The 24,801-nt window shown below is 37.4% G+C and overlaps 1 protein-coding gene across 1 annotated transcript; it reads right to left on the bottom strand.

The window, feature by feature from the left end:
• Positions 1-2,056: 2,056 nt before the first annotated feature.
• On the bottom strand, positions 2,057-21,019 carry KIF2B (kinesin family member 2B). Its single transcript, XM_082442220.1, is given in 3 exon segments — positions 2,057-5,115; positions 5,117-6,288; positions 6,291-21,019. Coding segments are annotated over 3 exon segments (1,845 nt in total). The 5' UTR covers positions 6,484-21,019; the 3' UTR covers positions 2,057-4,635.
• Between the last annotated feature and the right edge of the window lie 3,782 nt (positions 21,020-24,801).

Raw genomic sequence — 24,801 nt, 5'->3', positions numbered from 1 at the left:
AAGAAGTGCTACAAGTATTCATAGAGCCTTCAAAAGATGCCCTGTGGCAATTGCAGTAGCTCTGAACAATCCTTAACAAATATTTGGATTGTAGGACAGATAATATCACAGCTGGGCACATCATCCTTTTGTTGCTAACCCTATTCAAAATGTCTGTTTGATGTTTTTTGGTTTGTATATGGAGAGCTGCATACTCTCTCTCTCTCTCCTGGATATGAAATCTACCTATTTAAACTAAAACATACTTTTTACACATTCAAAAAAAAAAAAAAAAAAAAAAATACAGACCATGGAAATACAAACTTAAGAAAAACTATTATACCTATACTAATATTAGAAAGTGCAGAATTTCAGGCAGAGAAAATTACAAGGAACAAAGAAGGAATTCAACAGGAATATATAATAACCTTAAACTTATATGTACTAATAACATAGCCTCAAAATATATAAACTGAAGTCTGTCATAACTAAAAGGAGACATAGATAAATCTACAATCAAAGTTTAAAATTTTAATATCTTTTTTGGTAATAAAACTCACTAAGAGTTACAGAAGATTTGAACAACATGATTTACAAACTTGACCTAAAAATCATAGGGATATAGCAATCCCTATAATTATAACACATTGGTAAAAATAAAAATAAGAAAAAAAAAGAACATTTTGACTATTTGAGTATTTAATTTTCTGATTAATAAAGTATAACATTATAATATAGATGAATTAGTTTTTGGAAGAAAATTTATAATTCTAAATTCTTGAGCTCAAAAAATTGGAAATAAAAGTGGAAGTTAAACAAAATAAGGAAAATGGAATTAATAAAAAAGAAAGCAAGTATACAATAGAGAAAGCAAATATACAATAGAGAAAATAAAATTGTTTCTTTGAAAAGACCATATAATTTATAAACATATCATAAGTCCAATTAAGGGGAAAAAAAAGAAAAGACACAACTTAGTATCAGGAACGAAAAATTCAAAACCAATAATATGGACATTAAATATAATGAGTACACTATAGTTCTAACAATAAATTAATACCACTTATTAAAGCTGGTATAAGAAAAAGCACTAAATCTAAATCAGAATAATCTTACATACACTAAATATGTTGAATCTGTAAAATCTTCCCATAAAGAGAACTCAGAGTGAGATAGGAGTAATTGGGTGAGCAAGATGTTGCTCCCAATAAACAATGATTTGACAGCCATCTACAGACAAAACGCCTTTGTGGGAGATTTGTAAAACTCCAGTAAAGCCCAAGACTAAGGACAGTCACTTTGAGAAGGCAGGACAATGACCTGGTGGCAGGTTTGCCCAAAATGGTCCCTGTTGCAGTCTGAAAGAAGTCCTGTGTTCCCATGGATTTAGTTCCACTTGACCCTGGTCCTGCAACTAGCCCCATCTGCTGCTGACCCTGAAGGCATGCAGGTGAGCAGGCTCTGGCTCCAATCAGAGTCAAGAGAATAATCTTTAGAAGATAACAGAGAATACCTTTATGATTTGGAGTAGATAGAAATTTATTAAATAGGGTCTAATCATTAAATAAAAAATTGATAGGCTGAACTTCATTAATCTATAAGCATTCCAGACTGGAAGAAGATATCTGCAATACATATATCTAAAGAAGAATTCAAGACAATACATATATTGCACAAAAAAGAATGGCTAAATAACCAGTAAGCATATGTAAAGATGTTAGCATTAGCCATTAGGAGAAAAAAAACAACAAAAAATTAAAACCATAATGAGGTACCTTTGCACACACATCAGAAAGTGTAAAATTAAAGTTTTAAAAATAACAATACTAAGTGTACGCAAACATATGGAGGACCCATAAAATGCTGGTGGTTGTATAAAATTGGAACAAATCCTTTGGAAAACTCTTTGGCATGACCTATGATGCTGAATATACACATATTATGGATCCAAGAATTCCATTCCTAGGCCTACTTAACATATAAATGTGCACCAAAGGACACATGTAAGAATGTTCATAGCATCATTAGTAACTGTTTAAAACAGAAATAACTATTTTCTTCAAGAGTAAATTTTATAAATTATGAGTTATTTATGCAGTGGAACATTATAGAATAATGTAAAAAAAACAGGTCACATATAATTTTGATTAAAAGAAAAAAAAAAAAAAAAAAACAGAGATGCAAGAGTACCTAGTATATGATCCCATTCATATGAAGAAAAGAACACTTTTTCCCTAAAGAGGCAAACTTATCTATGATGATTTTGATCAGAATAGTCCTTACCTTTGATGCAGGGAATGAGTGAAATGAGGCAGGAACGAGGCTTCTGGAACAATGGTTATGTTCTGTATCTGGATAAGTGTGGTCATTATATAGGAGTATTCACTTTGTAAATATTCATGGAACTGTATAGTTAAGATTTGTTCACTTCACTGTATGTTATACTCTTTAAAAATAAAATACAAAAAACATTGATATTATTGGTATTAGAATGTTGAAACTCCTAGTAGGCTACCCAAACTTTTGTGTGTGACAGGAGTGGTGGAGGGCAGGGGGAGATGTGAGGGTGGTAATAGAACAACAAGGGCAATGACAATAATATGAATAATAAATGAGCATTGGTCTTTGGCATAAAAGATGGGAGAGCAGGAAGAAAATAAAGCCACCCTCCAATCTTTTGAAGTAGGTGATATAATTACCCTGGTTCATATAGAAGGAAACAGCTCAGTGGAGCTGTTACTTGCCTAAAATTACAGATGTCTATATAATAGAACTGGGACTGGATTCATAAGACCAGTCTTAAGTTCTTATTCTTAACTGGGATAAGGTTCTTAACCCCATACTTTTTCATTGCTTACAAAAATACTGATTAAAAACATCTTGTTTTGAAGGGAAGACTATCATTTGCTGAAGGAGGACAGAATTCCAAAGTTCTGTTTGGTTTAATAATAATAATATATAGCTTTACCTGCATAGATAAAGCAGCAGAGGGAAAAATATTTAAAGGCCATAATATTGACTAATTACTAAAGACCATATGTTTCCAATGATCCTGATGAAACCAGGATGAAACCTGATGGCTTTTCTGTGGTAGAGTTATGTGTTAGTTTCCCTTTGTACCAATGAGGCTTTTGCAACTTAGGAGGAAAAATTTGAAAAGAATAGGCATGTCTGCCAAAGGTAGTAACAAATTTGGGCACAATTTTTGTGTCTTCAAGTTTCCCCAATCCACCATTCACTTTCTTTGCAAATCATTCCACTTTTTTCCTCAAAAAAAGAGTTTGGAACTGCTAGACTTGGAACCAAAAGATCCTTATTTATTTTATTATAGCATTTCATAAATAGGTTTGCTGAAGGTGGATGTGTATTAAATTATTTATTATATTTATATTTGCATATCAGATTAGCTGCTTCTTTCTTCTTTTTGCAAAAGAATGGACTTTGTGATCCTTGAATCAGGAAAATATTCTCCTTATACAATTAATCTCAGGCATTGATATTTATCACATTCTCTATGAGGTCTTTATGGGATGTGCCCCACTTCAGGACAGAACTTCTCTACTACTTTGCTGACTTATTCCCTACTCTAATTTCATAATTTGATCCGGGAAATCTTTTTATGTGAATCACGTAAGCACGAAATTTGGTAAAGAGCATGAGAAGAAAAAAAAAAAGCTTAAAGACACCATAGTTAGCAACGCAATGCTTTTGCAACACACACACTTTATTTTATCACTCTCAGGAAGCACAGTGCTTTGCAATTTCGACTCAAAGATTAAAAATAAAATTCTTCTCAATTCTAGGCTCTCATACAAAGTCTCTTAAATAAAACCTTTCCCTTCTCCACTCTCACCTCCACAGTATGTCTAGAGCTTAGAAACCATTTGAATGTACACACAAATGCAGCAGAAAAAGACTCATGAGTGGGTATCATTAGATTTACTAAATTGTGCACCCCTTGGTGTGTTCCAACTCTAGTCCTAAAGGGACTGCAATATTTTTCCTTCTTAGCCACAAATTTAGAGAATCTGGTTTCATCACAGCTAGGTTCTTCTAAAGCAGGGTTTCTCAACCTCAGTACTATTGATATTTTCAACCAGATAATTAGTTGTTGTAGGAGGCTATTCTGTATATTGTAGGATGTTTAACAGCATCTCTGGCCCTCTACCCACTACATGCCAGTATCACCACTCCCCTCACACCCAATTCTGACAAATGAAAATGTTTCCAGACATTGCCAAATGTCCCTAGGAGGTAAAATGGTTCCAAGTTGAGAACCACTGTCCTACAGAATAAAAACAAATTACAGAAATACAAAGGAAGAAGAAAGAGGACAGTTCTGAAAACCATATTTTAAGAGGTTTTAAACTTTCCAGGAGGATCTTTATATCTAGATAATTTAGGCAACTTTCCTTTATAAGAGACTTAGGAACTGCAGCACTGTATCCATCATTTCAGGTCTGATCTCTCACCATTGGCTTCACTATACTTGCTCTTCTTTTGAAGGTCAGCTCATAATAATTTCAGTTTCCTTTGAATCTCAGTCAGAAAACCTATTTTCTGTTCCAAAATGGACAATAGGTGGGCAATGCAAAAGTCAACATCACAGTTTACCCCATCAGCTGTCTCCTGGATGTTATTCCCTGGCCGTTGGCTTCATTCCTTCCAGGAGATTGCTGTATCCTCCATTAATGGAGACGATGGTGCTTTGATTTCTTTAGTATCTTCCTCCTTCTCACTCTGCATACAAGGCATTTTAATAAATTCGTTCCCTTGAAGAGACATTTGTGAATTTCTAATGTGATTTTCCAACATCCTTGGCACCTCACGTTCAGCGGGATAAAGACAACGATGGTGAGGCCTTAAATCTAGAGTTATTTCTTTTACTCTGTTGGCATATCTTAAAGTGTTGAGGGTGTTTTCGCAAGAGGCCATCCCTGGATAGATAGTAGCAATCATGCAAGTGGAGGAGTTCTGGCCTATAAAGGAGTCCCAGAGCACCTGTGTGAGCTTGCTGGCTCTGAATGGGGTATGAGACTTGTTCTGACTCAAAGCCCGGATGCATTCTTTGAGTGCGAGGAGACTCTTATTAATCTCTGCTCCTTCCAGCTGTCTTTTCCGGTTGGCCTTGGCAGTTATCAGCTCCCCTTTCATTCCCAGCTAAGTCAACAAGGGAAAACTTACCATGCAGTTTCCCTCGAGACTTTAAAATGATCTGGAACACTGTGTGGCTCCTGGAAGACTGGGCATTGACTGATGTCTGTCCTGAAGTCCGGCAGCTGTTCCCGAGTTCCGCAAGGTTCAGCATGTCCTCCACACAGCACACCTCTTGTTCCTGCAGCCCGACCACCTGGATTTGCTGACTGCCATCCTCAAGGACTTGCAGTGTCTTCTTCCAGTTCAACAAATCATACACCTTTCCCCCATAAATCTCAAAAAATGTCCCATAGACTTTGAGGTCCAGCTTCTTATAAGCAGAAGTTTTGAGCAGGAGGAAGACATCCTGTGCCACCATGGCATAAGTGCCTTTAGAACAATCTTGGTCCCTTCCTGAAAAGGCTCCACCTATGGTGTGCGTTTTCCCACTGCCCGTCTGCCCATAGGCAAAGCAGGTAGCCATGCCTTTGTGGAAGATGGACTCAACCAGTGGCTGGGCGGTGAACTGGTACACCAACTCGTTGGAGGCAGTGTCGTCGAAGGTGTGGTCGAAGCAGAAGGTCTGGTTCTCCAGGTAGCGAGTAAGGTCCACCTTTTGTTTGGACTCATGCACCATGACCACTTTGTCCGAGGGGATGGTGATGATATCCAGGTCCTTCATGGTGGTCTCCCGCTGGTTGAGAGGCCGCTTCCTCACGCAGACGCAGATGCGGTGGTCCTCCAGTGGCTTCGGGCCCGACAACTGGCTGCAGTCCAGGTGCCTGCGGCATTCCTCGATCATGCTCTGAATCTCGTAGTTGGGGTTTCCCGTGTTGACAGCCAGGGCGCGCTGAGCTCGGATCTCTAGCTGCAGCCGTCTGTGCTTCTCTCGCTGCTTTTGCAGTTTCTCAATTTCCCGTAGGCAGGGAGACTTTTTCTGCTTCATCAGGCAAAGACTGCTGGGAACTCTCACATCCGGACTGTCCCCCGAGGGCGTTTCGTTTTTCTGGGGGATCCTCGCACTCCATCGCGTGGCCGTCCGCTGGTTCCCGATGGCCGAAGAGGGCGCTAGAGACAAGGAGGGAAGCGCCCTGGCCGGCGTGGGGTGCTCAGCAGACGCCAGCGCTGGATTCAGCAGGAATATGACCTCTAGATCAATCTTTTTGCCTTTTTGACTCCTTTTTCGACCCATTCTACCGTGACCCAAGCGTTTTGTGTTTTGACCTCTGTGACCACCACGAGGTGGATCCGCCCATTGCTGCGCTGGATCGCCACACAGATGCCCACTTGGATGTTTCCGAAGTGCGGCTTCAAGGGCTTCACGGAAGAGAGGCGCGGGGAGACAGGGAGGCATAACTGGCCGGCCATGGTGAGTGATGGAGGTGTCAGGGCTCGCCTCCAGGGTCCCTTGGGTTTGGAGCAGCAGGACCTGAGCCCAAACCAGACTGAAGCGCCCAGAGCACTGAGTGCACTCCGGGTTTGCACCTACCTTTGTGAGCACTAGGGCTTGGCCTGGGGCCATTCTCGTCACAAAGCACTGGGGAAAAGAGGCGGCAGAGCCTAGGGCCTCTGGATGAGAGGTGGTGGGAAAAAAATCACGTCATTCGTGATGCTAGGTGCTAGGTGCAGAAGCAGCTGGAATAGAGAAATTGTTCTCTGCACTGAGAGCATAGGGATAAGTGTTGGGAATGGGGTGTGTGTTCCACGGATACTTGTGCCTAAGCTTCAGAAATATTCATTCTCCCCTGCAGTCTTGACGGGCAATCTCAAAGCTAAGTGTTTTAGTTTGAGAACCAGTGAATGCTACCTTAAACTTCACAATTCTCCGGTGATCAATGGGAACAAGGAAGGTAGAGCTGCCTGCAAATTACAGGCTTCAAGGAGAGGATCCCAGAAAAATTCCCTCAAACTTTCCATCTTTTTTCTGTCCCTCCCCTGCTTCACAACATGTTTAGCAGTCACAACTTAAAGTTATTCCTCTTTAATGGGATTTCTCATTACGAAATCAAAATGAGTTGACTGTAAGGGGTTCTTGTGGTAATTTGCTAATATGGAACTTCGTTTGATGCAGCATTTGGGTTTGCAAACATAAGCTCTTTATCACATTCCAAGTGGCTCTGACAGCTATAAAGTGAGTCGTTGTACTCACTGCAGTCACCACTATTTTTGAGATTATTTCAGCAATTACCTTTCCAAACTCCTTCAGTAATTACACTTCTGGCCTCATTATCCATAATTTGGAGAGGAATGATGTTTGGTAGAAAGAGATAATTCATCTTATACCCCCTCTTTATCCTGCAATGTGTGTGTCCTTAAGAAGTTGGTGTGGGTGGGTGGAGGGAGGGGGGCTTGGGGAATGGGAGATGGAAAGGCAGCTAAAATGATCAGAGGCAGTATATGCTGGCAAGTTTGCAATTTTTTCTGTAGGATGATTTACAAAAAACAACAAAGATTATATCAACTGCCAGAGAGGACAACATGAGGATTAAGGTGACACTTTAAGTTGATCTTTCTTTTCCCCCAAGTACCACACTGTCTTTTGGGCTGTGAGTCTGGGGGTAATTGCAGTGACAGCTCCATAGTAGCATGAAGTATCATGGTGTCCTTACAACCCTCCCTAGGATCAAGTAACATATGGAAATAAGTTCTTAACTATAAACTGACTTTTTAAAAAATTTATTTATTTTTGGCTGCGTTGGGTCTTCATTGCTGCGCATGGGCTTTTCTCTAGTTGTGGCGAGCAGGGTCTACTCTTCGTTTTGGTGAGCGGGCGTCTTATTGAGGTGGCTTCTCTTGTTGCAGAGCACAGGCTCTAGTTGTGCAGGCTTCAGTAGCTGTGCCAGGCGGGCTCAGTAGTTGTGGCACACAGGCTTAGTTACTCCGCGGCATGTGGGATCTTCCCAGACCAAGGCTCAAACCTGTGTTCCCTGCATTGACAGGTGGATTCTTAACCACTGCACCACCAGGGAAGTCCCAACTGACTTCTTTTAAATGGAAAGTTTACTTAAATATTTAGTTAAGCTTACATTTTGAAAAAAAGTTTGGAGAGGGTGGTATTGGATAAGTATGTAGTGCTCACTTCAGGGAGATGTTGAATGTCAGCAGAGGGATTGGAGAAAGAGCTTTACCTAGTTGTGTTTTTACGATTATTAATTTTATTTGCCAAATTATCGATATATAAAGTTGTACTATAAATCAGTTTTTTCTTAGTTTTTAATTATTATTCTTATTTTTTAATTAATTTATTTATTTTTATGGCTGTATTGGGTCTTCGTTTCTGTGCAAGGGCTTTCTCTAGTTGTGGCAAGCAGGAGCCACTCTTCATCGTGGTGCATGGGCCTCTCACTATCGTGGCCTCTCTTGTTGCAGAGCACAGGCTCCAGACGTGCAGGCTCAGTAATTGTGGCTCACGGGCCCAGCTGCTCCACGGCATATGGGATCTTCCGAGACCAGGGGTCGAGCCCATGTCCCCTGCATTGGCAGGCAGATTCTCAACCACTGCGCCACCAGGGAAGCCCAGTTTTTTCTTAGTTTTAAGGGCATTAGGGAAATGTTTTAATCCTTCTGTTTTTTAAGTTAAATTATATTTTTGAAAACATTGCTGCTTTAAGGTGCTTAATAGTTGTTGTTGTTTTTTTAAACCTTTACCTTTGAAAAAGCTAGCCTGCTCTCAAAATTATGCAAACTAGGGCTTTGCCCAGTTAACCATATTTTTACAACTAAGCCAATAATTTTGTAGATGACTAGGTCTGTGGTGACAGTGCAAAAGTCAGAGACTAAAGTTTATTTTGCTGCCCAGCATACCCATAAAGGTCTTTTAAGATATTTCAGGGTTTTTCCCCCTTTAGTTCTATTTTCTCTTAAATAGTTCCTTAAGAGGTCTCATTTGTTTCCAAGTTTAATTTGTTTTATTTGGAGATACATACATATAGAGAGAGAGTGGGAAGGAGAGAGACAAACCTCTCAGGTGTTTCTCATTTTTTAAAATTTTTAAATTTAATTTTATTAATTTTTTTATACAGCAGGTTCTTATTAGTTATACATTTTATACATATTAGTGTATATATGTCAAACCCAATCTCCCAATTCATCACACCACTACCCCCACCCCCGGACACTTTCCCGCCTTGGTATCCATACGTTTGTTCTCTACATCTCTGTCTCAATTTCTGCCCTGCATACCGATTCATCTGTAACATTTTTCTAGGTTCCACATATATGCATTAATATACGATATTCGTTTTTCTCTTTCTGACTTACTTCACTCTGTATGACAGGTTCTAGGTCTATCCACGTCTCTACAAATGACCCAATTTCATTCCTTTTTATGGCTGAGTAATATTCCATTGTATATATGTACCACTACTTCTTTATCCATTCGTCTGTTGATGGACATTTAGATTGCTTCCATGACATGGCTATTGTAAATAGTGCTGCAATGAACATTGGGGTGCATGTATCTTTTTGAATTATGGTTTTCTCTGGGTATATGCCCAGTAGTGGAATTCCTGGGTCATATGGTAATTCTATTTTTAGTTTTTTAAGGAACCTCCATACTGTTCTCCATAGTCACTGTATCAATTTACATTCCCACTAACAGTGCAAGAGGGTTCCCTTTCTCCAAACCCTCTCCAGCATTTGTTGTTTGTAGATTTTCTGATGATGCCCATTCTAACTGGTGTGAGGTGATACCTCATTGTAGTTTTGATTTGCATTTCTCTAATAATTAGTGATGTTGAGCATCTTTTCGTGTGCTTCTTGGCCATCGTATGTCTTCTTTGGAGAAATGTCTACTTAGGTCTTCTGCCCATCTTTGGATTGGGTTGTATGATTTTTTAATATTGAGCTGCATGAGCTGTTTATATATTTTGGAGATTAATCCTTTGTATGTCGATTCATTTGCAAATATTTTCTCCCATTCTGAGTGTTGTCTTTTCATCTTGTTTATGGTTTCCTTTGCTATGCAAAAGCTTTTAAGTTTCATTAGGTCCCATTTGTTTATTTTTCTTTTTATTTCCTTTACTTTAGGAGGTGGATCAAAAAAGATCTTGCTGTGAATTATGTGAAACAGGGTTCTTCCTATATTTTCCTCTAAGAGTTTTAGAGTGTCCAGTCTTACATTTAGGTCTCTAATCCATTTTGAGTTTACTTTTGTGTATGGTGTTAGGGAGTGTTCTAGTTTCATTCTTTTACATGTAGCTGTCCAGTTTTCCCAGCACCACTTATTGAAGAGGCTGTCTTTTCTCCATTGTATATCCTTGCCTCCTTTGTTATAGCTTAGTTGACCATAGGTGCATGGGTTTATCTCTGGGCTTTCTATCCTGTTCCATTGATCTATATCTCTGGTTTTGTGCCAGTACCATATTGTCTGGATTACTGTAGCTTTGTAGTGTAGTCTGAGGTCAGGGAGTCTGGTTCCCCCAGCTCCGTTTTTTCCCCTCAAGACTACTTTAGCTATTTGGGATCTTTTCTGTCTCCATACAAAGTTTAAGATATTTTGTTCTAGTTGTGTAAAAAATGCCAATGGTAATTTGGTAGGGATTGCACTGAAACTGTAGATTGCTTTGGGTAGTATAGTCATTTTCACAATATTGATTCTTCCAATCCAAGAACATGGTATATCTCTCCATCTGTTTCTATCATCTTTAATTTCTTTCATCAGTGCCTTATAGTTTTCTGCATACAGGCCTTTTGTCTACCCAGGTAGGTTTATTCCTAAGTATATTATTCTTTTTGTTACAATGGTAAATGGGAGTGTTTCTTTAATTTCTCTTTCAGATTTTTCATCATTAGTGTATAGGAATGCAAAAGATTTCTGTGCATTAATTTTGTATGTTGTAACTTTACCAAATTCATTGATTACCTCTAGTAGTTTTCTGGTGGCATCATTAGGATTCTCTATGTATAGTATTATGTCATCTGCAAACAGTGACAATTTTACTTCTTCTTTTCCAAATTGTATTCCTTTTATTTCTTTTTCTTCTCTGATTGCTGTGGCTAGAACTTCCAAAACTATGTTGAATAATAGTGGTGAGGGTGGAAATCCTTGTCTTGTTACTGATCTTAGAGGAAATGCTTTCAGTTTTTCACCATTGAGAATGATGTTTGCTGTGGGTTTGTCATATATGGCCTTTACTATGTTGAGGTAGGTTCCCTCTATACCCAGTTTCTGGAGAGTTTTTATCATAAATCGGTGTTGAATTTTCTTAAAAGCTTTTTCTGCATCTATTGAGATGATCATATGGTTTTTCCCCTTCAATTTGTTAATATGGGGTATCACATTGATTGATATGCATATACTAAAGAATCCTTGCCTCCCTAGGATAAATCCCTCTTGATCACGGTGTATGATCCTTTTAATGTGTTGTTGGATTCTGTTTGCTAGTATTCTGCCGAGGGTTTTTCAATCTATATTCATCAGTGATATTAGTCTGTAATTTTCTTTTTTTGTAGTATGTTTGTCTGATTTTGGTATCAGGGTGATGGTGGCCTCATAGAATGAGTTTGGGAGTGTTCCTGCCTCTGCAATTTTTTGAAACAGCTTGAGAAGGATGGGTGTTAGCTCTTCTCTAAATGTTTGATAGCATTCACCTGTGAAGCCATCTGGTCCTGGGCTTTTGTTTGTTGGAAGATTTTTAATCACAGTTTCAATTTCATTTCTTGTGATTGGTCTGTTCATATTTTCTATTTCTTCCTGGTTCAGTCTTGGAAGGTTATACCTTTCTAAGGATCTGTCCATTTCTTCCAGGTTGTCCATTTTATTGGCATAGAGTTGCTTGTAGTAGTCTCTTAGGATGCTTTGTATTTCTGCAGTGTCTGTTTTAACTTCTCCTTTTTCATTTCTATTTTTCTTGATTTGAGTCCTCTCCCTCTTTCTCTTGATGAGTCTGGCTAATGGTTTATCAATTTTGTTTATCTTCTCAAGGAACCAGCTTTTAGTTTTACTGATCTTTGCTATTGTTTTCTTTGTTTCTATTTCATTTATTTCTGCTCTGATCTTTATGATTTCTTTCCTTCTGCTAACTTTGGGTTTTGTTTGTTCTTCTTTCTCTAGTTCCTTTAGGTGTAAGGTTATATTGTTTATTTGAGATTTTTCTTGTTTCTTGAGGTAGGCTTGTATTGCTATAAACTTCCCTCTTAGAACTGCTTTTGCTGCTTCCCATAGGTTTTGGATCATTGTGTTTTCATTGTCATTTGTCTCTAGGTATTTTTTGGTTTCCTCTGATTATTTCAGTGATCTCTTGGTTATTGGGTAACGTATTATTTAAGCTCCATGTGTTTGTGTTTTTCACACATATTTCCCTGTAATTGATTTTTAATCTCATAGCATTGTAGTCAGAAAAGATGCTTGATATGATTTCAGTTTTCTTAAATTTACTGAGGCTTGATTTGTGACCAAAGATGTGATCTATCCTGGAGAACGTTCTGTGCATAGTTGAGAAGAAAGTGTAATCTGCTGCTTTCAGATGGAATGTCCTATAAATATCAATTAAATCTATGTAGTCTATTTTGACATTTAAAGCTTGTGTTTCCTTATTAATTTTCTGTTTGGATGATCTGTCCGTTGGTGTAATTGAGGTGTTACAGTCCCCCACTATTATTGTGTTAATGTCGATTTCCTCTTTTAGAGCTGTTAGCAGTTGCCTTATGTATTGAGATGCTCCTAATTTGGGTACATATGTCTTCATAATTGTTATATCTTCTTCTTGGATTCATCCCTTGATCATTATGTAGTGTCCTTTCTTGTCTCTTGTAACATTCTTTATTTTAAAGACTATTTTATCTGATATGACTATTGCTACTCCAGCTTTCTTTTGATTTCCATTTGCATGGAATATCTTTTTCCATCCCCTCACTTTCAGTCTGTATGTGTCCCTAGGTCTGAAGTAGATCTCTTGTAGACAGCATATATATGGGTCTTGTTTTTGTATCCATTCAGCAAACCTGTGTCTTTTGGTTGGAGCATTTAATCCATTCACGTTTAAGGTAATTATCAATATGTATGTTCCTATGACCATTTTCTTAATTGTTTTGGGTTTGTTTTTGTAGGTCTTTTTCTTCTCTTGTGTTTCCCACTTAGAGAAGTTCCTTTAGCATTTGTTGTAGAGATGGTTTGGTGGTGCTGAATTCTCTTAGCTTTTGCTTGTCTGCAAAGCTTTTGATTTCTCCATTAAATCTAAATGAAATTCTTGCCGGGTAGAGTAATCTTTGTTGTAGGTTCTTCCCTTTCATCACTTTAAATATATCATGCCACTCCCTTTGGCAGAAACTTCAGAGTTTCTGCTGATAAATCAGCTGTTAGCCTTATGGGAGTTCTCCTTATGGGAGTTCCCATGTATGTTATTTGTCATTTTTCCCTTGCTGCTTTCAATAATTTTTCTTTGTCTTTTTAAATTTTTGTCAGTTTGATTACTATGGGTCCCAGCATGTTTCTCCTTGGGTTTATCCTGCCTGGGACTCTCTGCGCTCCCTGGACTTGGGTGGCTATTCACTTTCCCATGTTAGGGAAGTTTTCGACTATAATCTCTTCAAATATTTTCTCGGGTCCTTTCTCTCTCTCTTCTCCTTCTGGGACCCCTATAGTGAGAATGCTGCTGGGTTTAATGTTGTCCCAGAGGTCTCTTAGGCTGTCTTCATTTCTTTCATTGTTTTCTCTTTATTCTGTTCCGCAGCAGTGAATTCCACCATTCTGTTTTCCAGGTCACCTATCCGTTCTTCTGCCTCAGTTATTCTGCTACTGATTCCTTCTAGTGTAGTTTTCATTTCAGTTATTGTATTGGTCATCTCTGTTTGTTTGTTCTTTAATTCTTCTAGGGTTTTGTTAAACATTTCTTACATCTTCTCAATCTTTGTCTCCATTCTTTTTCCGAGGTCCTGTATCATCTCCACTATCATTAATTTGAATTCTTTTTCTGGAAGGTTGCCTATCTCCACTTCATTTAGTTGTTTTTCCAGGGTTTTATCTTGTTCCTTCATCTGGCACACTCCCCTCTGCCTTTTCATCTTGTCTATCTTTCTGTGAATATGGTTTTTGTTCCACAGGCTGCAGGATTGTAGTTCTTCTTGCTTCTGCTGTCTGCCCTCTGGTTGATGAGGCTCTCTAAGAGACTTGTGCAAGTTTCCTGATGGGAGGGACTGATGGTGGGTAGAGCTGTGTGTTTCTCTGGTGAGCAGAGCTCAGTAAAACTTTCATCTGCTTGACTGCTGATGAGTTGGGCTTGGTTCCCTCCCTGTTGGTTTTTTGGCCTGAGGTGACACAACACTGGAGCCTACTGGGCTCTTTGGTGGGGCTAATGGAGGACTCTGGGAGGGCTCACACTAAGGAGTACTTCCCAGAACTTCTGCTGCCAGTTTCCTTGTCCTCATGGTGAGACAGGGCCACCCCCCTGCCTCTGCAGGAGACCCTCCAACACTAGTAGGTAGGTCTGGTTCAGTCTCCTATGGGGTCACTGCTCCTTCCCCTGGATCCCAATGTGCAAACTACTTTGTGTGTGTCCTTCAAGAGTGGAATCTCTGTATCCCCAGGTCCTGTTGAAGTCCTGCAGTCAAATCCCGCTAGATTTCAAAGTCTGATTCTCTAGGAATTCCTCCTCAAGTTGCCAGACCCCCAGGTTGGGAAGCCTGGTGGGGCTCAGAACCTTCACTCCAGTGGGTGGACTTCTGTGTTATAAGTGTTCTCCAGTTTGTGAGTCACCCACCCAGCAATTATGGGATTTGATTTTATTGTGATTGTGCCCCTCCTACCATCTCACTGTGGCTTCTCCTTTGTCTTTGGATATGGGGTGTGTTTTTTGGTGCATTCCAGTGTCTTCCTGTCATTGATTGTTCAGTAGTTAGTTGTGATTCCGGTGTTCTCGCAAGAGCGAGTGAGAGCACGTCCTTCTACTCCATCATCTAGAACCAATCTGTCTCAGGTGTTTTTAATTGCCTTTAGTAGCTTCAACATCTACCCACTAACAAAAGCCTGAAACAGATCTTTGACTTGCCCCCCCTCTCCGCCCATCCTGATTTGGAGTTAGGTAATCCTTTTCCAGCCTCTAGAAGTCTTCTGTAACTGTGACATGTTTTAATCTTCCAACCAATTATTACCTTGCTTCATTGGGCAACCTCATCCAGTCAGGAACTCAGCTTATTTCTCACATTGCCCTTAGAATTATTTTAATGGATAATTTCTTATTAATTCCCTGCTTACAGATGTTTTAGTAGCTCTCCATCATTCTAATTGATATAGTACAAATTCCACAAGTGGGTACATCATGCACTTTGTCATCTTGCCTTACTTTTTCATCCTCAAACTTTACCACTATCCACACGTAGTCTGAAGTTGAGCAGTACTGAAGAACTTGAGGTCCTTCAAACACAGCATTTTCTTTCAGATTACTAACATCTAGTCCAGTGGTTCTCACTATTAAGGTACATGAAACTCACCTTTAGAGCTTGTTAGAACACAGATTGCTGGACCCCACCCCAGAGATTCTGATTCAGTGAGTCTGAGGTGTGGGACTGAGAATTTGCATGTCTGACAAGTTCCCAAGTGAAGCTCATGCTACTGGTTCTGGGACACATACATTGAGAATTACTTTTTCAGTGCTCTGACTAGAATAGCCTCTCTCTACCTCCTCATTTCCTTGAACTCTTCAGTACCTATCTCAAATATGACAACCTGAAAAAGTTTCTCTGACCCTGTTGATGATAATCAGGTAAAATAACATTAAACTGAGACATCTTCCTAAGAGATAGTATCTATTACTAGTTGGGTTTGTTCGATCAGGGAAACCCAAAATCTTCATTTTCAGTGTGACTACAGAAAAAATTCCCATAGGTTAACATAACAATAAACTGTAGAGAGTCATTTGAGTGCTTTTACAATTTTCATAATCTGGAACTTCAATTGCAGTAATATCTTTTTTTAATCTACTAATACAAAATTCAGAATTCAGATACTATGTATATAACCCACTCATTTTATGGAGTTTATTCTAATGGAACAGTCCGCCTAAGAAAACGCTGTGAATCTTTAGTAATAAGATAAATATAGCATTTGTCAAAGTGTGAAGACCTAGATATGAATCATGGTATCATTGTTGGCCATGGCCTCAATGGCCATTTATTTGGTAGATGAGCAGTTCTTCTACATCAGAGACTGAAGCCACCATGATATTTTTTTTAACTGAAAATAATCAAGCAGTAAGTATATGTGAAACGCTTACCACATTCTGTTTCCTATGCCAAAGGAATCTTATCCTCAAGGAAGTTACTACTTTCACATTTTGTTCTATGTATTTACTAAGAAGCCCATGCCTTAACAAGCAACTGATATATCGTGACTTCATTTCAAATCCCCCTTATTCAAAAGCTGTACGTATATAGATAAGTATAGGGTAGTGTGGAAGGAAGCAAGCATGGGAGATGAGTCTAGTATTTTCACTACTAATTACAAGCATATTCCCAGGTTGGGGCCTGCCAGAGTTACTTTACAGTAGAGAATGTGATTTCTAGTCTCATTTTAGATACAAACCTCCCAGGAGAAATGCATCAAATAAGTGCCTTTCTTGCACTGTTTTAATGGACATCTAGCAGCTGTTCTGTTTGTTTGATCACCTTGGGGGTCTGTATTTTCCAGTAGATGGATGCAATCTGAGTTTGATTTTAGTTCTTCAGAGGAGCTCAGTAGATTTTCCCAAATCTCTTTGAAAAAATGTAATTTGTCATTTCCAATTTAAAAGTTCTTGTTTTCTTCTTTGAAGAGTGGAGAGATACCTTACTAAGTGTATGCCTTTAGAAAACAAGGGGAAAATTAACTTAAAATGAGAATAATATTTTACCACTGCAGCTATTATCTCTGCCTTCTGACATTTCAACATTTTTCCCATGCACTACACTTAACCAGAACAGAAAAGTCCACATTTTTCTAGCCATCTCACTGATTTAATAGGCAGGAATTGTTTCTATGACAATGGCATCAACTCCAAGCTATCTTTCCCCAGCTTATTAAATAGCACTGCTTACCCGGAGATATTTATTTGATTCCTACATATCTGTTGATTGTGGAAGTTATTCTATGAAGTTAGCCAAGATGGTAAGACTAACAATTGTCATTGTCTCATTTTAAACCCATTTGTGTTGGTCATCTTGCAGCTTTCAATTTGATTTAGGATGCTGAGGGAGTAGGCTTGGGATTTGCTGATGGTCTGTATATCAGTGCTTGTTTGTAACTCACACTGTAACTACAGAAATCATGTTACTCATGAATATAGTAGGTGCCTTTGGAGTTCAGCTACAGCTCTTTTACTTGAAAGCCATGTTCTATATTCCTTGCCTTCAGAGTCTTCTTTAGATTATGCAAGTCAGGATATTTAAATTAATTTGCTATGGAACAAAAACTTTTTCCATATGTTTTGAACAAAAAACACTATAGTTTTGTGAGAAATAATTGTAGGAACTTGGATATTTGTCCTAGAAAAAGTTTGAGAGACAGACTTCTCTATACTTAAAAGGTTACCTATAGAAGAAGAATATAATTTGTTCTATTTAATTTAATGTGTGTGAATGTTCAATAATTCAAGTGCTAAGCCATCAAGACTCAACTTAGCATCACTTGTCTTGAAAAACATTCCTTGACATCTATTGCTGTCTTTCTTCTAAATCAATCACAGGTAAATTTGTTGCCTTCCTCTCAATTCCCACCTTTATTTCATATTTATTTTGACATTACACTTAACCATTTTTGATTAAAAGTATCTGCATCTGCCTTTCTAGGTAAATAATTAAGGACCTTGAGAGAAGGGAAGAGTGTACTTTGTGTTTTTATACTCAGTGTCTAGAGTATGGATTTTTCAAGTTTCCGGAAATTATAAAAACTAGCACAGGAGATGGATGCTTTAGAGAGACATAAGGTCAAACTAATGAAGGACCTCATTCAATCAGATATGCACTCAGCAAACCTTAACGACTGCCTCCTAAATGTCAAGGTCTGAGCTAAGTGCTAGATATGAAATAGTAAAGCAAATAGCCCTAGACTCTGTTCTCAGGCAGCTTACAGCATTGTTTTTAGAGACATATATTAACAAACAGCTACACATGTGTGTATAAGATATATATATGTATAAATATATATAAATAATATGGATGACATTCTAATAACTACAGCTATCTAAGAGTCAGGGTCCTATTCTCCTATTCTAAAGTGTATTAAAGCAGAGACTAAATGGTAAATGACAACTTGTTAGGAAAGAGAGCATATGGTCTATATTTAAATTACAGATGCAGGTGTTGGGCTAAATTTGCGTTCTCAAACCTGGCTATATATTGGAATCATCTGAGAATCTTATACAAAGTACACATTGCCTGGCTTCACCCAGACCTGCTGAATCAATCTCTAGTGGCCAGAGCCTGGGAATCTATGTTACTAAAAAGCACCCCAGGTTATTCTTCTGTTACTGTGAATCCAGAAAGCACTGGATTGAATACCCTGTAGGTCTCTTTCTATTCAGAGATTTTATGAACCTGTGGTTCTGTGAATAAAATGATGAATGATCCTTTCATACATCTGTGGCCATTGAAATTTCTTTTTTAGTCTTTTGAATGTTTGAAGATACTCCTGCTTCAACAAATGTGACACAATGCAGTTTTACTGGGAAAGCTACTTTTAGGTTTCTGCAAAATGTTTACTGCAAAATGTAATCTTTGGTATTATTCTCTAACAACATGAAGTAAAATTGCATGATATCAAAACCTCATGTCATTAAAGGAATTTTATAAGCATGAAGGCATACCATTTATTTTTGTAACTTCCATAGTGTTTTAGAATAACACCTTGTACATAGTAGATATTTAATAAATGTTTGTTAAATTGAACTCTTGGATAGCATGAAGGAAATATATGATGTTTCAGAGTATTCATGCTTTTTGATTGCTTTTTCCTATTTGCTAAGTGTATAAGGCGAATGTTATACCAAGACTGAAAACCCTTAGGTTTGTGCTATGCCTCAGTATAATCTCTGAAGGTAGTATTATAAGCACTACTTATCATTGTTGGAGCCTAGTATCCGCCTGTCAGAGTAATGTATATTTACCATTTTGCAACAATTTTTTATGTTCTTACCTAGAAATACAAAGCAAGAAGACTAAAATTCTAAGGAATAGTACATGATGTCAAAATAACCAGTTGATTCTGGGGAAAAAGTATTTCCTTTAAACAACCGGTTGACTTAATAGAGATGACATGCTGATTAGTTTATATTTCAAGTACATGTGTTAGTGTTGTATAAGCCGCTAAGATTCAGGAATTACTGGGAAACCTCTAGATACAATCATTTGCTATTAGTGAATATATATTTAGTTTGGTAAATAAGGGATATTGCTGGGATAGGAAATTTGGGGTGAGATTGTGTGCTAACATTAGCACTTTGCAATTTCTTGTTAAGTAAATGAATTAATGGATAAATGAAGAAAGAAATGATTGTCAAATCATTTGTCAAATCTCAATATGGATTTTCTAGCCAGAGTGAACTTAAGACAAATGTAATTCAGATCATGTTATAGATATGTTTTAAAAAAATATTCAATGGCTTTCCATTTCAGTGCTTAAAAACTCAACCTTTTATTCATGGCATTCAAGGCCCTCCATAATTTGCCCTTTGCCACTCTTCCCCCTCTTATCTCGTGTCACTCTTTCTCCTTTTTAAAAATGATATTCCAGCCACATCGGTCTTCTCTTAGTGTTTTGATGCACCCAGCTTTTTCCTGACTCAAGAATTTTGCATACCTTGCTTTACTGGGGACTGGCTCCTTCTTAATCTTGTCCTGCACTTAATAGCTGTGTGACTTTGTCTCTTCTTGGGTTTGAATCCTGACTCCACTGCTTCCTAGTTCTGTGACTGTGAACAAATTACTCAATCTCTCTATGCCTCAGATTTATTCATCTGTAAAAGCTACCAGTAGTATCCACCTCAGAGGGATGTATGAGGAATGCATACAAATTAATGAAAAAAGTGCTTAGAATGATGCCTGGCACACACTAAGAACTTAGTAAATGTTTCTTTTTATTACCATATTTTGGAATTACTCTATTTACTCGCTTATTTATTGTTTATTCTCTGTTTCTCCTATTAGACTGTCATTGTGTGAGGGAAGAGTACCAACAAGCCACAGAGCTTTAATATGAAGAACCTTAGAACTGAAGTAAAGAGATCTAGGTTTGTCAGCTCAGACATTGATACTTATTTGATCTTCAGCACGAAACACCACTTTTCTGAAATTCCATTTCTTCATCTGCAGAAAGAAAGAAGGAAGGAAGGAAGGAAAGAAGGAAGGAAGGAGGGAGGGAGGGAAGGAGGGAAGGAGGGAGGGAAGGAAGGAAGGAAAGAAACAAAGAAAGAAAGAGAGGTTGGACCAAATCTCTCAATTCTTCTCCGACCCTTAAGTAAGAATGTTTCTAATTTGCAAACAGTTAAGCCTCATTCCAAAGGAGATACAAGTAAATTTTGGTTTGTCTGGTTAATAATGAGAATTCTTTGCTGAATTATGATAGAGAAGCAATGATTATAGGTTGTTTGAGAAAGTACGTATGTTTAATGGACACCTCTACAGCTGCCCACTCACACTTAAACGATGCTGGAGGAAGAATTTATGGTAAAATACAGTCCTGTGAAAAACAGATTAAAGAGTTTGGTTTCAACCTGGATTTGGGCCCCTTGGCTTATTTTTGTTTCACCAAGATGAATGTCTTGGACTTATCTATAAAGTATTATATTTTTAATCAGAATAAGAAACTTGTATATTGAGTATAGATGTGTGTGTGTGTAATCAAATTATTCTCATAGCCTTCTTTTTTTAAAAATTGTAAGTAACATGATAAATGGTCCCAACTACTAGAGAAATATAGTAGATGATTCATTAAATATTTCCATTTCATTGAAAATTTACCTCTGGGGGAGAGAATATTTGAAAGTGAAAAATACATTGAATGGCGAGAAGTTGTCCTAGCATATTTCTACACTGTAAATTGGACCTTTGAGATGTGCCTTGTTTCTTATTTCATTAGAACATAATATTATATAAAATAACTATCTCAAATAGTATAGGAGAAAACATTCTCAATTTTATCAGGTTTTATTTTGAGTTATAATTACTGGTCTCATTAATTAAATAGATAAATTTTATCAAACCAATAAAAATTAGCCATTATAATGATTTACCAAAGACTGAAAGTACTATATTATCTATGTGATGCTTTAATGAGGCACAATCAATTTTTATTAATTTTGTATGTAAGAAAAGTGTTAAAATGTGTCTCTAGTTTATGGCCTAAGTGTTGTAGTGAAAGAAACTTCTGTTATGAAAAGGAATGGAAGAAAATAGAATATAGTATACTCTGACAAGTTTAGAAGATGACAACATATATTCAAGAAATAAAAAGTAATAGCAGATGTTCAGGACTGATAAAAGTTGAAATGGTTGAAAAGGATACTGGACCTTTCTGCTTTGTATGTCCCACAACATGTGATTTATCTCTAGACATCTATAGGCTTTATTTACAGATTGTCTTTTAATTTGTTTTTTCTAGGATTTTTCACTTGTGAAAAAATGATTTTGTAGACTTATATATCTGGAAGAAATGTGATTCTTGATATTCCTCATAGTAGAATTACAGAATTTTAGATTTGAGAGAAATTAATAATTCATATTGTCTTTCACTTTGTCGTGTTTTGAGTACTAAAAGTAGATTTTTCTTGTTGAAACAGATGGATTTTGAGAACCTGCCTGGTCAGTAGAACTGAGAGCTATCATTTATTCAATGCACATTCATTGGACACATATTATGTGCAGGAACATACTAGGCATACCATTAACATTATAACCTTGCATGTGGCATGCACTTTGCCTGGAAAAAGTGTTTATATGAAATATATTACAATTAATATAGTTATATTTTTAAAACAGGATATTTTCTCTTGTGTGGGAAACATTTATGCATATAAAAGGATGACGATTAGATCTATTACTTTAGAGATTAGTTTAAAAGATTCCTACAATATTTTTCTTGGCTGGGAGAATAATGACAAATGTAATTCACATCTGTATCTGATAAAATGCTGAATGGTGAAACAGGAACTAGGATATACATGATAGTAGCTTAGTAAAGGCAAAAAGAACCAGAAACAGAGTGAGAAAAAAAATCTATTATGTATTGAATGGCTCTGATGTACTAAACATCTTACACAGTTTTGCCTTCAAAAGTTGTTTCTCCTCTACACCTAGCTCTTCTCTTACTTCCTGTTCCCCTCATTTAATTATTCATTATGTTCTGTCAATTCTACTTTCATGGAAACCTCTTGAATCACATATTACTGTTACTTCTGTTACTCTCTTAATTTGGCCACCATTGTCTCATATAACTTACAGCAACAACCTTCTAACTGGTTCCTCTTCTTCCAGACTTGTCTTCAAACCAGCCAACTCCATGCACTAAGCCACCCTAAGTCTTTTCTAAACCGCATATCTAAGGCACTGTCTCCTCTTCCGTGAAGTCCCACTGGCAATGCCTTTCTAGGCACTGTTGCCTCCATCCTTTCCTTTCCAAACTTCTTACCACTTGTCCAACTCTGTGCTCCACCCCATGATGTGCTAGACCCAAATATGCTATGACATTATAATAAGCAGCCCATGCATTAGTCAGGTAGACAGAGTATTGGTTCAATAATGATTGGTTGCTGATTTTGAGGTTTAAATGAGATATGCAAATCACTTAGTATGGTGTGTAACCCATAGAAAGCTCTCTAAAAAGGCTAATTGTTATTTACTTTGCTTATGTGTCCCCTCTACATAGAATTCCATACCTCCCTTATCTCCTCATCTCCCCTGTTTCTCTTGATTACCTTCTTTGTGTGCTTCAGGTATTTTATAACTTACATGTTATTTTACATAAGAAGGTTCCCCTTAGCTCTTAAGATTGCAGTGATAATTCTCCTATGTATATCATTGTTTATCTCTGAGGAAGCACTATCCTGAATTTGCCACTTGCATGTTTTCTACAATACAAAATAAACTTCAGTGCAGTGACTACATTGTTTACTATATTATCTCCAGTATATCACATAGGTGCCACTAAATATTTGTGAATGAACAATGAATAAAATTAATAATGATAGATACTATTTATGGAGGTTTTATTATGTGCCAGACCCTGGGCTAAGTTCTCAAGTTCTCAAGTATTTTTCTTACTTTCTCTCTCTGTCTAGGCATGTATGTCTCTCTCTCTCTCTCTCTCTCTCTCTCTCTCTCTATATATATATATATATATATGGATATATAAAATAAATGTACATAGTCACACTCATGTACATACATACACACATATGTATTTGTATGAATATATTTACATATTTATGTAAATAATGTAAATAATGATTATATATACATGTGTGTAAAATATATAAATATTTTATATAAAATTTTGTGTATACAATATATTATATGTATATAATTTTTAAAACAACTTTATAACTCTCTGAGGCATTACTATCTTCATTTAACTGATAAGAAATTTAAGGCTCTGAGACAATAATTCTTCACTGCTAGCAGTGGCTGGGATTTGAGCTTACATACAACTCTAAACGTGTTTTTTGCCATACCATATGTCTCTAGTTTATGCCCTAAGTGTTGTAGTGAAAGAAACTTCTGTTATGAAAAAGAATGGAAGAAAATAGAATATAGTATACCCTGACAAGTTTGGAAGATGACAACAGAATGATATTTACTGGGGTCTCATTATTGTTCAAAAGTGTCAGTAACTGATATTTTTAATTCACAGAAATGAAAGATAATAACAGGTAGGACTTGTGCTGCCATCCTTTGGGTCATGTGGTTCTGAGATGGGATCTGGCATGGCAGCCTTCTCTGATCTTCCTCTTCATGCACCTCAATGGGTCCATGGATTTTAGCCTTCCCTTCCTTGCTTGTAGCTAATGTGTTTTTCTGTACACTCTCACAGACACTACTAGAGTCTCTGAGCAAAATTCTGCTAAAGAACACATGCAGCAGTACTGGAAGTGTGTTCTCTAACTGGGAAACTGTTTCACTCACCTGAAAGAAAATTAACCTTTTTGCTGAGTGCAGCCAGCTCTCATTCTGAAGTTGGAAGTGTGACTCCATGTGGAGCTAAGGTTACAAGACCTCCTCTGTTCTTGCCTGGATTTTGATCTTTCTCCCTTCTGAATTTGTAAACAAAAACTTCTCTCTAGGCCTGAAAATTCTTACAGTGAGTCTCTGGCCAAAAGAAAATGATTCTTTCAAAGTGTGGAGAAAAATTGGCCAGGTTTAAGAGTGTTTTGGACTAAAAGTGACAACTGTGTGCCAAAATCATAAAGAACATACACATCTCCCCTGCTTGTACTTATTTGCACATAAATTACAGATTGTGTGTGTGTGAATCAGTTGTACAAACAGAGGTAAGGCATAGCTTCTCTGGCACTTTGTGTAAGAGGCTAGTTGCTCACTTTACAGTGGCTAGATTTTATACAGAATAATTTCCCTTCACATTTTGCAGTTTATGTACAGCATTTTACATATCAAAACACACAATCATTTTGAAACCATTCCGTATCACCACTAATAATAGTTCTTTGTTTCTTACACAGAAGTTCAAGCTCCTATTTAATGAGATTCCACAAACTGGTTGATTAT

The sequence above is a fragment of the Balaenoptera physalus genome (genome assembly GCF_965194825.1).
Source record: "Balaenoptera physalus genome assembly, chromosome: 20".
Lineage (NCBI taxonomy): Eukaryota > Metazoa > Chordata > Mammalia > Artiodactyla > Balaenopteridae > Balaenoptera > Balaenoptera physalus.
This window is presented reverse-complemented; position numbering and strand designations above follow the sequence as displayed.